This window comes from Macaca fascicularis, chromosome 8, assembly GCF_037993035.2.
Source record: "Macaca fascicularis isolate 582-1 chromosome 8, T2T-MFA8v1.1".
Taxonomy (NCBI): domain Eukaryota; kingdom Metazoa; phylum Chordata; class Mammalia; order Primates; family Cercopithecidae; genus Macaca; species Macaca fascicularis.
The window spans coordinates 3,566,900-3,580,017 of record NC_088382.1 but is presented as its reverse complement, the minus strand read 5'-3'; the positions used below and the strand labels follow the sequence as shown (position 1 = coordinate 3,580,017).

Genomic DNA, 13,118 nt, shown 5'->3' with positions numbered 1-13,118 from the left:
TGGGAACGTGCTCCTCAAATCATTCCCTATAGCGATTGTTGGAGGCTTTATTAACTTCTCTATCTGCGCCAGCTCTGCGTGGTCCCAGTTCCTGAAATCATTCTCTATAGCGATTGTTGGAGGCTTTATTAACTTCTCTATCTGCGCCAGTTCTGCGTGGTCCCAGTTCCTGAAATCATTCTCTATAGCGATTGTTGGAGGCTTTATTAACTTCTCTATCTGCACCAGCTCTGCGTGGTCCCAGACCTTCAAATCATTCTCTATAGCGATTGTTGGAGGTGTTATTAAATTCTCTGTCTGCATCAGCTCTCCTTGGCCCCATCTTAAACCCACTTCCCACACAACATCCTGGCTTGCTGATGGAGATACAGATGGCTGTGTTCTGTGCTTTGCTTCTAGCTGTTCCTCGTACCAGCGACACCCAGTGCAGCTCTGTCCCCGAGCCCAGATACGGAAGGAGAATCGGTTCTGAGTTTTCGGCAGGCTCCATCGTCCGATTCGAGTGCAACCCGGGATACCTGCTTCAGGGTTCCACGGCGCTCCACTGCCAGTCCGTGCCCAATGCCTTGGCGCAGTGGAACGACACAATCCCCAGCTGTGTGGGTAAGCGGTGTCCCTAAGCGGGAATTACGGGCACAGGGCTGCCCACCAGAACTGTGTGGTGATGCCAAAGAGTTGCTTCTCGTTCTTCTATCCAGGCTACATAAATCCATCTGGCTCATGACCCACTTAAAGGGCAATTTGTTTCATGGGAAATAATTGAGTTAGTAGCCAAACCCTAAAAATTACTGTGTTTCATAAAACAACTCATCATCTTAGTAAGGATAAAGCATGCTTCCCTTCTCCATATTTGTGAAGTAGGCCATCAACTCTAAAGTCATGAGTATAGAGCATAATTTCGTTTTGGGAAAAAATCATTATCATGTTGAAATGCTATGTTACTTGTGTAACGTCCTTTTAATAAATTGGTGCTGATGAATGTTTGAAAAGTAATAGATAAAATGCAGGCTGAATAACAATGACCTTGTTGTAGTTTACCTGCTTCATTTTGTGTGGAAAACCCTAGTACAATCATGATTAGCACTGGAATCATTTGTATATTTTAAGCGCCTCTTCTCTTGACTTTGCTCATAAATCCCATTAATATCATTTGGAGATGCATGTCTGCATGGAGAAGAGAAGACTCTGCCAAGGTCCTTAAATTATAGTAGGTAAATTATTCTAAACAGAATTCACTTTGGAGATGCCATCATTAGACACCGTCCCGTCTTAGAGAACTTGCATAGATTTCTTTATAGACTCAAGATCTATAACTCAGTAGCATAACAGGTAATAATCAATTATATTGCTAATTTAAAAGAGAAAACACTAAATTTTACCTTGGCTCAAAATGCCATTTAACGTATCATTGTTCACGTACATTTTCTCTCACTGGTCACACAGTGAAAGAAAACTACATGCCAAATCAACACTGTACCGTGGCACTTTATTTCATGACATGTGATTCTGTCTTTTAGTACCATGCAGTGGTAATTTCACTCAGCGAAGAGGTACAATTCTGTCCCCTGGCTACCCTGAGCCCTACGGAAACAACTTGAACTGTATATGGAAGATCATAGTTACGGAGGGCTCGGGAATTCAGGTGAGTCCTTGAAGTCCACAGTCTACAGCAGGGCTCAGCCGGGGTCTGTGGGCTGCTTTCTTTCGTTCTTTTGTTCTTTCATTCTTTCCATCTCTCTCTCTCTCTCTTTTTTTCCTTTTATATTGGTTATTTTAAATACATAGACTATACTCTGTTTCCCTTCTCTTAGTATTTCCACAAAATATTTCTAATCGTGTTTCTATATTTTGAATAAATATAATTTTTTAGAATAAAATTTAAATTTTTTAGAATAAAAACTATCAAAAGTACCATTTGTAGAAATTGTTCTCTTGGCCAGGTATGGTGGCTCATGCCTGTAATCCCCACATTTTGGGAGGCCAAGACAGTCAGATCACTTGAGATCAGGAGTTCGAGACTAGCCTGGCCAACATGGTGAAACCCTATCTCTACTAAAAATACAAAAATTAGCCAGGCACGGTGGTATACACCTATAATCCCAGCTACTAGGGAGGCTGAGGCAGGGGAATTGCTTGAACTCAGGAGGCGGAGGTTGCAGTGAGCCAAGATCATGCCATTGTACTCAAGCCTGAGTGACAGAGCAAGACTACATCTCAAAAAAAAAAAAAAAAAAAAAAAAAAAAAGAAAAGGAAAGAAAAGAAAAATAAATTGTTCTTTCATGGTTTGTTTTTTAAATTTTGCCAGATAGATAGATAGATGGATTTTCATGATTAAGGTGTGTGTGTGTGTATATATATATATAAAATATTATGGTATTGGAGGCATGATTAAGGTATATATATAAGTATATATACAGGTACAGGTATATACCTATATATACACCTTAATCATGAAAAACCCCAATACCCTATCTAATTAGACTAATTATGTTAAGCCAAAAATCAATATTAACTTAATGTTATGGTTTGGTAGATCCAAGTGATCAGTTTTGCCACGGAACAAAACTGGGACTCCCTTGAGATCCACGACGGTGGGGACGTGACCGCACCCAGACTGGGAAGCTTCTCAGGTAAGATGGAATCAATTTCCTCACCTTTGTGACTCAAAATCTGCAAACACCAAGAAAACAACCTAAATAACAACAAACACTCCACATAGACATTTTCTACACAACTCTTCTGTCTCCATAAGGGTTGCTCTAGTGCTGAAAGTCTTAGAGTAAGACCATCAAGAAACAGGTGAGAAAAAAGAAGGCTGTGTTCTCCACGAGCAGGAGATCGATCTGAAAGTGTCAGGCAGCACAGCTTTGACGTGTGGCAGGTTCTCAGGCTAGCAGCAGAAGCCAGGAATAATAATGTGAGGCAGCGAAGTGGCAGAGGTTAGGAAACAGTTCTCACCTCTTCAAATGCACAGCCTGACATTAGGCAGTCTGGGACTATTACACAGAGCATGTGGGCTCAGCTAGTCCTGAGATTCTACTCTACTCATATGTAGCCAGAGATGAAATTGTAGTCCACGACAAGTCCACCCTCTCTTACTCTTCCTTGCACCTCCGACTCTCATGAATGCGCCCGCCTTGAAGATTCTGCTTTCCAAATGCCCTGTAAGTAAGTCTCCTCTTCCTGTTGCCCTGGTGCGTCATTCGGATCTCAATTTTGCTTTTGTTTAACAGTATATCCTGCCTCTAGATGCATGACACCTCCCTCTTTCACTTTGTGTAATAGCATTAGGACTCAAACTTCATGAATGGAAGAAAAGTGATGATGATCAATATTGCCATTGTCACCCTGGTCATCACTGACCCTGGTCATTACTGACCCTGGTCACCGCTGTCCTCACAGTCGCCCACAGTTCCTGAGCCTTTACTTTGCCCCATTATGAATGTGTGTTAACATGAATGCTTAATTTTATCTTGAATAGCGTCAGGCGCGGTGGCTCACGCCTGTAATCCCAGCACTTTGGGAGGCTGAGGCGGGCGGATCCCCTGAGGTCAGGAGTTCGTGACCAGCCTGGCCAACATGGCAAAACCCCGTCTCTACTAAAATTACAAAAACTAGCCAATATGACAGCACCAACTAAGTTCTAAGGGATTATTATCTCTCTTTTACCAATGAAGAACAAAGATTAGGTACTAGAGAATTGTCCAAGATGACACAGAAAAAGTAATATTTTCCATGAGTGCCTTCTTGCTTGCAGCAGCTGACTCCTTCTATCCCATTGGTCTGAATTCTGTCTGTTGTTCATCTCTACTGCAAAGGGAGGCTGGAATATATATGTATATATTTTTCTTAACTTTCTTAAATATTTCTTCCCTAAACATTTCCATTCTACTTTTACTCAACAGGTTAAAAAAATAAAGAAAATAGATAGTGTACAGGCCATTCACAATGTCTAATACAACTTTCATTTTATCACTTCAAATGGTTCAAAGATCTTATCTCTGGTTCTCAGCAAATAAAACCATATTTTTATTTGGGCATGGTCATTTAAGGTGTTGGGCAATAAAATGCCAACCTACCATCTTATTGTTATTTGTCACTCACAATCTATGTTTGTCTGTCTGTGTACTATTTATACTTTTAGGAACTTTTATTTCAAATAACCCATTACTGTCCTTAAAAGCTAGAACTCAAGGCCCATCTCCACTAGGAAGCCCCTCGTTCTTCCCCTGAGCACATAGCTCTTGGAATAGTTTAGCTTAGCATGTGATCTCTTAAAGTACCTGCTAGATACCAGGCACTGTGTTTGTTGTTAGGAATAAAAGATAAGACCTCTGTCATTAAAAACCATCAACAACACAAGTTAAAATCTACACAGATGCCAACATTTAATGTAATTATATAAATAATATTTGGTAAATAGACAGCATTACAGGCAGGTGATGGGTGTTATAGGAGGGGAAAAAAGTCACACTTTTTTTAAGATTTAAGAGAAAAAAAACTACCTGGCAAAAATTAAAATATCTTAACAGATGAGTAAAATATAGCTAGACAAATCAGTGAAAGAGAGAGAGGATAATCCTTCAGGTCACAGGAGCCATGCAGTCTGTGTCCATTTGTGTATTCTACACTCAAATATTGAATTGGGTTGGTCATTTTTAAGTAAAGTATTCTTTTATTTTCTGGAGATTTAAGTTTCTTCAGAATCTATATTAATCTCTGAGTGTCACCCACAATTCCTAGCACCTACCGCACAGTCTATGAATTCAATTGGTAAAATCTGCTTACAACATGCGTGTTTTGCCACTTTTAATCTGAGGATCAAATCTTATCATTCACATATATTTGGATTTATCAACTGTTGTACAGCAACCTCATATTAAGCCTTCCCTTGAGTAACTATCACAAGTGAGCTTAGCTTCAGATGTGTAATATTTTCATATATCCTAATTAATATTAGAAATAGGCTAATTTTTCAAAAGAGAGTATTTAATATGGAATTAAGTTTTTAACCTAATGTTCTCAGTTGTAAATCCATGACAGAACACATTTTACACACAAATGCAAGCATTACCAGCAGAAAGCAGGAGATGGCAAAATTAAAATAGCTGCATGTTGGATTAGCCAAAGTTAGCAGGGAAATGCCTTACTAATGAAAAAAGAAGTGACCACATTACCTCTATATGCATGAAAAATAACAACAATCTCCTTCTTATTAACTTCAGTTTTTGGAGTTGGCCAGGAGAAAATTTGAAAAGATATGTTTGAAATAAACACCACTGCAATGCAATTCTGACACTAATTTCCTGGAGTTAGCACAGAGTTCGTGCACTTCATGCTTCTCCACAGGACTCCCCTCCGACATCAGCTCCAAGCCCTGGGGTCACCTAGGACACCTGCACTCTCATCAACTGGCTACCAATTTAGGGAGTCCGTGGTCCCTTCAGTTCTTGATAGTTCGCTAGAGTACCTCGCAGAACTTGAGAAAGCAATGGACTTATACATATGATTAAGATTATATTACAAAGGACACAAACCAGGACTGGCCAGATGAAGAGACTCATAGGGTGACATCTGGGAAGGTCCCAAACAGGAAGCCTCTGTGTCCTCAGGACTTCCAGCACTTCAAAGTGCATCATCACCCGAGCTTTGGTGCCAGAGTGTTTACAGGGTTTTGCTGACACAGGCAAGGTTGATTGAATTATTGGCTACAGGGTTGAACTTAACCTCCAGCTCCCTTCCCTGCCCAGAGATTGGGAGGTTGCGCTGATATCACATGGCTCAATGCCTCGACCCTCTAATCCTATTACTGGTCTTTCCAGCTTGCCCAGCCCCCTTCCTGAGTTACCATAATCATAATCATCATCACAATGACCACAAACGGTGTGGTGTGAGAAGCTCCTCCATGGACCACAAAGGCACTCCTGCCACCTGGGAAATACCAAGGGCTTAGAGGTTTACCTCCTGGATATCAGGGATAAAGAGCAGAACAATTCTTTGTTACATAATAACTAATATATCAATGATGTGAGCAGAATTTATACTATTTTTTTTTGCCTTTTTCATATTTCTGAGATGTAACATATACCAGGGATAAAAATACTTATGATAAAATACCGAGAAAATACAGGTTAAAATACAGGTGTTAGCCTTATAACCTTTTAATCTTTTCTCATAATATTTGATTTTCATCACAACATTTTAGGATACATGTTGGCTTACATGATTGTGGTGGCTCATGTCTGTAATCCCAGCACTTTACGAGGCCACGGTGGGAGAATTGCTTGAGCCCAGGAGTTTGAGACCAGCATTGGGCAACATAACAAAACACCATCTCTACAAAAGATTTGTTTTTTAAGTTGGCCAAGCACGCACCTGTGGTCCCAGCTACTCAGGAGGCTGAGGTGGGAGAATTGCTTGAACCCAGGAGGCAGAGGCTGCAGTGAGCCCAAGATCCTGCCCCTGTACTCCAGCGTGGGCAACGGAGTGAGACTCTATCTTTAAAAAAAAAAGTTGTCTCATACAAATAATTATGAAATATTTAGCTTGTTGCTTTCAATTTCCTTAGTAAAAAATGCAAAGATGTAAATGTTTTAGAAAACTAAGTTAAATAAAATAAATAAAATATATGAATGAACAATAACCCTACTATCAAATAAAAAAATTTGGTAACTATTATATGAAGATGTATAGCCAGTTTAAAATAATGTGATTAGGTCTAACAACATAAAATACCATTGTTTTCTATAATAAGTCTATAAATTAAGAGAGTCAGGCTGATAAAATGTTTTCATATTCACTTAAATTGAATTTTTTATATCTAAAATTAATTTTATTAAAGAATATACATCTGGGTACAATATTGCAAGTGTACATGTTCTGAAGTTAAACAGACCACTCACTTTTCACAGTTTAACATTTAGACATTTATATTTTTTGAGAGGCTGTGGAGATGTCTGATATAGGAGTGGTTTATAGTTATTCTAAGATGTTTTCACGTTTTAAGACAACGGTTTTCTTGTGAATGAGCCTCATCAACCACCAATCATCCTCATCTCAGCTGCTTTCTGTCCTTGTCCCCTATGCATATTGTGGGGAAAATATGAGAAGAACCATGTTCACAAATTAGGAATGTATTTCTTTAGGGCTGTGGCCACTGTGAATATCAAGTCCATTTGTATGTTCGCTCGGAAAGAATAATCAGGAAGACGTCCTAATTTAACTCTGATGCACCATATAATGGTCGATATTCTGAAGGGGTAGTAGAGAAGGGAACACTCTTGCTCTGTGTCTCTCCTGGGCAGTTTAGTCTGAAAACATCTGGCCCCTCTAGCTTTCATTTGCTCCTCCCCAAGTGAAGAGGAATGAGTGCTGTGGCTGGTGAGGGCCAACCAGAATGAAGGGATGGTAGGCTCATCTAGTCGTGTGTCTAAAGATTGCCTTTACTCAGTCACTGAGTAAATCATTATAATCACATATACAATCACATATATATTATATAATATATATCATGTAATATATAGATTATATATAATGTATGACATCTGTTATAATATATAGATTATATATTATATGTATATATAAAATATAAAATACATATTATCTATTATATATAATATATGACATATATGACATATATAATCTATATATAATATAATAACATATAATATATGTCATATATGTCATATGGTTATATATAATACATGAAAAATATATACATATATACATATATATTATTTATATATTATATAATATATTAATGTATAATATATAGTAATATATAATATGTATTACATCTATATATTATTTATTATATATCTTTCAGATTTTTTTAATGAGACAGAGTTTCGCTCTTGTTGCCCAAGTTGGAGTGCAATGGCATGATCTCAGCTCACTGCAACCTCTGCCTCCCGGGTTCAAGCGATTCTCCTGCTTCAGCCTCCCAAGTAGCTGGTATTACAGGCATGTGCCGCCACACCTGGCTAATTTTGTGTTTTTAGTAGAGACAGGGTTTCTTCATGTTGGTGAAGCTGGTCTCGAACTCCTGACCTCAGGTGATCCACTTGCCTCTGCCTCCCAAAGTGCTGGGATTACAGGCATGAGCCACTGTGCCTGGCTTAAAATCATTATTTCTAGTCTCTCTTTTGCCTCTGTTCTCCTAATAACAGTCCAAGCAGACCCCGTTGTTCTCTTTCCTTATGTTTCACCTGAGACCAGGTATCTAAGAGGGCCTTCCATCCTTTTTTGCCTCTGCAACCTTTTGGTTCGCAATTTTTGGAGATCAACTTTATAGTTCTCCTGTTCTCTCTCAATACGTTGCTCCCTTCCTGTGTACTACAAGTCGTAAGGCCCAAGGTCTAATGAAGAAAATAGCAAAGCAAACACCGGCCTCAGGTTTCGTGTGTTCACCCCACACAAGTTTTCCAAAGCCCAGCCTCCTTTTCTTTTGAGGGCTACATGGCATTTGTTCCAATTTAGAAAGCAGAACTTCCTTTTCCTTCTGGCTGTGCATCTTTTCTTTCTTCACTCTGGGCCAGGCATCTGGAAGTGTGAAGAATAAGTGGCTCTTTGTGCACAAACAGGATTTGCTCACAGTTCCTGTTCATGTTGTCAGGGGTAGAATGAATGTGAAAATGGAAATGACGAAGGCTAGGATGGGCCTGTTTGTATTGGATTTGAATTAGGGATATTGAGGTGAATGCATGGTTTGAATTAGGGACATTGGGGTGAACGCTTGGTTTTAGTATATATATATAGCTATAGACATAAATATAGTGTGTATGTGTGTATGTACATATTTTATTTTCTACCTCTGTCTTTTGAGAGGTATAAACAACAGCCCAGTAGCACCCAAATTCTGCTTTCTAACTACCCTTCTAAACACCATTCTCCCATTAAAGGAAACAGCATTTCTTGGAGAAATACTGACTACCAAGCTGTGGTAGGAATACATCGAGACAAACCATTTTGTATGAAATAGACCTTTATGATCTGGCATGGCGGCTCACGCGTATAATCCCAGCACTTTGGGAAGCCAAGGTGGAAGGATTACTTGAGGCCAGAAGTTTGAGACCAGTCTCGGCGACATAGCAAGACCTCATCTCTACAAAAATAAAAAAAAAATGAGCTGAGTAGGTGGTGTGCATCTGTAGTCCCAGCTACTCAGGAGGCTGAGGTGGGAGGATGGCTTGAGCCCAAGAGTTCAAGGCTGCAGTGAGCTGTGAACACACCACTGCACTCCAGCCTGAGTGACAGAGGGAGACCTGTCTCTAAAACAACAGCAACAACAACAAACATAGAAATTTGTAACTTTATACTGACAAAATTAGATTAATGAACTCATAAAATGAATGAAAATTAAAGCTTTCCGTGGCTGCAGAATGCCAGCTCATACGTGGAGAAGGGTGAATGTCATTGTCTGGCAGGCCTTTTCATAATGGGCTCAGGCTGGAATGTCAGGGCACAACAAGTTAGTGGGTGAAGTGTTGATGAGAAATAGGACTCTCATCATCCTCGTGCCTCTCCGCTGTGAATCCTAAGTCCTAACAAGGAGTAAAAAGGTGCCTTCAGCGTGGAGGGGTTTTACAGACACCTCTCTCACCAAGTGACACAAGATCGTCAAGAATGGGCTGTTGTATGCATTGGTATACTGAGAAACTCACTCTCAAAAACAAAAAGAAGAAGGAGAAGGGGGAAGGCGGAAGGAGGAAGAAAGAAGAAGGAAGAAGGAGCAGCAGCAGCAGTTCAAATTATTGTGTCACATTGCAATAGCTGTGGCATACATATTCCAACCACAGCTGATGGCAAGCAGTTGATATGAATTCACAGTCATGCTGAGCGGCATCGGGAAGCGATGCTGGAATCAGCATCTGTGAGCCCGCGTGGGGCCAGCCCCCTCCCACCACGGGAGCTCAGCAGTAAGAAGCCCTCGGAAGAATGCAGCACCCCACTTTCTATTCTCGCCCCAAATGCATGGCCTCATATAATCATACAGAGCATCAGACAAACGCAACTTAAAACAAAAATAATCCCACAAAAGAACTTGCTTATTTTTTTTTTCAAAAGTGTTAAGTTCATGAAAGACAGGGAAAGACCAGAATACTCTTCCAGACTAAAGAAAACAGAGAGTTTAACACAGGATGCCCTGAGTGATTCCAGTAGAGTCCTGTCCTCTCCAAGCCCTGAGGGCAGATGGATGGAATTTAAAGGAGGTCAGCGGATGACATGTCGTATCTGTGTTACGTTTTTGATTTAGAGAACTGTTTTGTTTTAAAAAAGTGGACACTGGATTTTTATGAGAAATGAGTCATCATGCTTGTAACTTGCTCATAAATCATTTAGAATAAAATAATTTTATACATACACATATAGAGATAGACTTAATTCTATCTATAGAGAAATAGTAGATGTTTCAGTTTTATTATACTACACTTGCAAATTTTCTGTAAGTTAGAAATTATTTCTTTCTAAAGTTTAGAATGAATTTTTTAAAAACATTTTATATGGAGAAATGACAAGTCAGCCATAAAGTTTGAATGTGTTAAAGCGTTATCAACATTTAAACTGTTTTGTAATTATGATATTTTAAAAATGTTTATAAAGGAGATATTAAACCATTTACAAAGTTAGGTATTGAATACAAACAAGAGTGAGTAGTCATAAGAGGTACATATTTCAGAAAAAATAATTGATGTCCATCATTCAATGTTTTAGTATTTTATTTCTATTTGGACAAACATATGTATGTAGGTATTTTATCGGAAGCCACTTAACGTCATTTTTTGGAAATAGACAGGTTATAAAGTATAAATGAATAAAATAGAACAAAATAAATACAACTTTGTGGCTGACAATATTAAAGAGAGGTAAATATCACCGTGCTGAGAGGAGAACCTTCAGGGACTATCATACAGTTTCTTTTTCCTTTGTTATGTATTGTTCTATCCAGGCCACAGTAAAACTATATGATCAAAAACATTCTGCCTATGGCACCATTTAAATAAATCACTCCGTTGCATTTTGTGCAGGGGCATAAGCTGCTTCTTATAGGCCATTCTGAGAAGATCCCAATGTGGAAGCTGCTGCAGGAAAGTGCCCTCTGCAGCTGTGCCTAGGTGCCCAGCCCAGCATCGTGCTCCCAGCCGCCCCTGGCGGTGGGTTCCCGTTTCTCCTGTGTGCCACCAGGGCACCCAGATCCCACATTATTCACAGGATAGCAAATGATTCTTTTTCATAACAGGAGTGCAAACAGGGCTGTCATTCATGGACCTGCTTGCTGAATTAACAATCACTGTTAGAGGGGCCTGAGGACTCACAAAGCACTTTCAAATGCACAGTTCACTTGTTACTCACACACAAGAGACTGGTGATCACCTTTCCTTTATGGAACTGGACCATACCACAGCATTTTCAGTGACTAGGGGTGGCAGAAGTAAGTGGCATCAGAAGTAGGCTTTTCTCCAAACATTGTACGTTCTCACAGATATGTGAGAGCTAAGCTATGAGGATGAAAAGGCATAAGAATGATATAATGGACTTTCGGGACTTAGGGGGAAGAGTGGGAGGGGGGTGAGTGATAGAAGACAACAAATATGGTGCAGCGTCTACTGCTTGGGTGATGGGTGCACCAACATCTCACAAATCACCACTAAAGAGTTTATTCATGTAACCAAATAAACTACCTGTACCCCAATAACTTATGGAAAATTTTTTAAAAGAAGAAGTAGGTTTCTCTGATACCACTGTAATACGTCCAGAGAAGATGAACAAAAAAGTCAAACAGGCCGGGCGTGGTGGCTCAAGCCTGTAATCCCAGAATTTTGGGAGGCCGAGGTGGGCAGATCACAAAGTCAGGAGATCGAGTCCATCCTGGCCAACATGGTGCAACCCCATCTCTACTAAAAATACAAAAATTAGCTGGGCGTGGTGGCACATGCCTGTCATCCCAGCTACTCAGGAGGCTGAGGCAAGAGAATCACTTGAACTAGGGAATCAGAGGTTGCAGTGAGCCGAGATCACGCCACTGCACTCCAGCCTGGTGACAGTGAGACTCCGTCTCAAAAAAAAAAAAAAAAAAAAAGTCAAACACTGTGTATGGAATACCTGCATGGGAGATGACTATGCTAGGGGCTGGAGGATGTTAAACACATTTTAAAATGTAAAAGCTGGAGTCTCCCATCCCAACGAGGGTACAATTGAAAAAACTGTACCAAGTGTGAAACACTGTAGGAGAAGTGAAACTGAGCTGATGCTTCTGTCATTGGTAGGTGGAAAGTGAAGAAGAAACATGGTTTTTAAAAGGATTTATAGTTAGTCAAATTGATTTAATGGAGTGGAAAAAGTAACTGATTATACCAAATTACAGGTAAAAACAGTCAAAAAGTAGTGCAGATGATATAATGAAAATGTATTTGGATAAATTAGTTAGATCTATAGTAATATATTGTTCTTTCTACAAATATTGTCCAAAAATACAAAAGTAATGCAATAGTGAGAGGACAACCAACATCATGGAAATTGAATAAAATGGGTAAAAAAATCAGTGCTTTAGTGGATGTCCCTTTTCTTCATAGTAAAAAGGGCTCTGAGTCGGGCCAATGAGCAAGTGCAGCTGACACTCCTTCCACTTCTTGCTTCCTTCCTCCTCCCTCACTGGTCTCTCTCCAAGGCTTTGGGTGTGCCCTGTTTTCAGTTGCACAACCAACACTTCGCTTCTTATAGAGGCTGTGGAAAGGAGAGAAAGTATAGTTTAGGCAGATTAATTTTCTCTTTGGAGACACACCAGGTTATCCGCTTGGCAACCACCCCTCATCTTTCCTCCATTGCCTGTTACATAGTTTACAGTAACTTCTCTTCAACATATTTAAGGTGATTAGCAAGGAGAGGTTTATAGTTTGTGACCCCATGACTTTTTAGTTAAAATATTATGTATGTATCTGTCTATTGTCTGTCTACTTATCTCTCTGTCTGTCTATCAAATCAAGGTCAAAAAGCAAAAGAGTTATATCAGCAAACACTTCATAAGTGTTTCTCATTCAACACACACAGTGTTCTTACAGTGAATTACGCACTAAGGATTCAGGCTTAAAATGACCCCAACTCCCAGAGAAAATACCCA

The 13,118-nt window shown here is 39.6% G+C and overlaps 1 protein-coding gene across 2 annotated transcripts in view; it reads left to right on the top strand.

Moving 5' to 3' along the window:
* Nucleotides 1-13,118, top strand: part of CSMD1 (CUB and Sushi multiple domains 1) — a 2,045,798-nt gene that overhangs the window by 1,788,713 nt on the left and 243,967 nt on the right. For both annotated transcript variants that reach the window (XM_005562521.5, XM_065518732.2), the window contains exons 34-36: nucleotides 400-603; nucleotides 1,518-1,642; nucleotides 2,535-2,631. In XM_005562521.5, coding sequence (XP_005562578.3) covers nucleotides 400-603; nucleotides 1,518-1,642; nucleotides 2,535-2,631 — 426 coding nt within the window. The remainder of the gene's footprint in view (nucleotides 1-399; nucleotides 604-1,517; nucleotides 1,643-2,534; nucleotides 2,632-13,118) is intronic.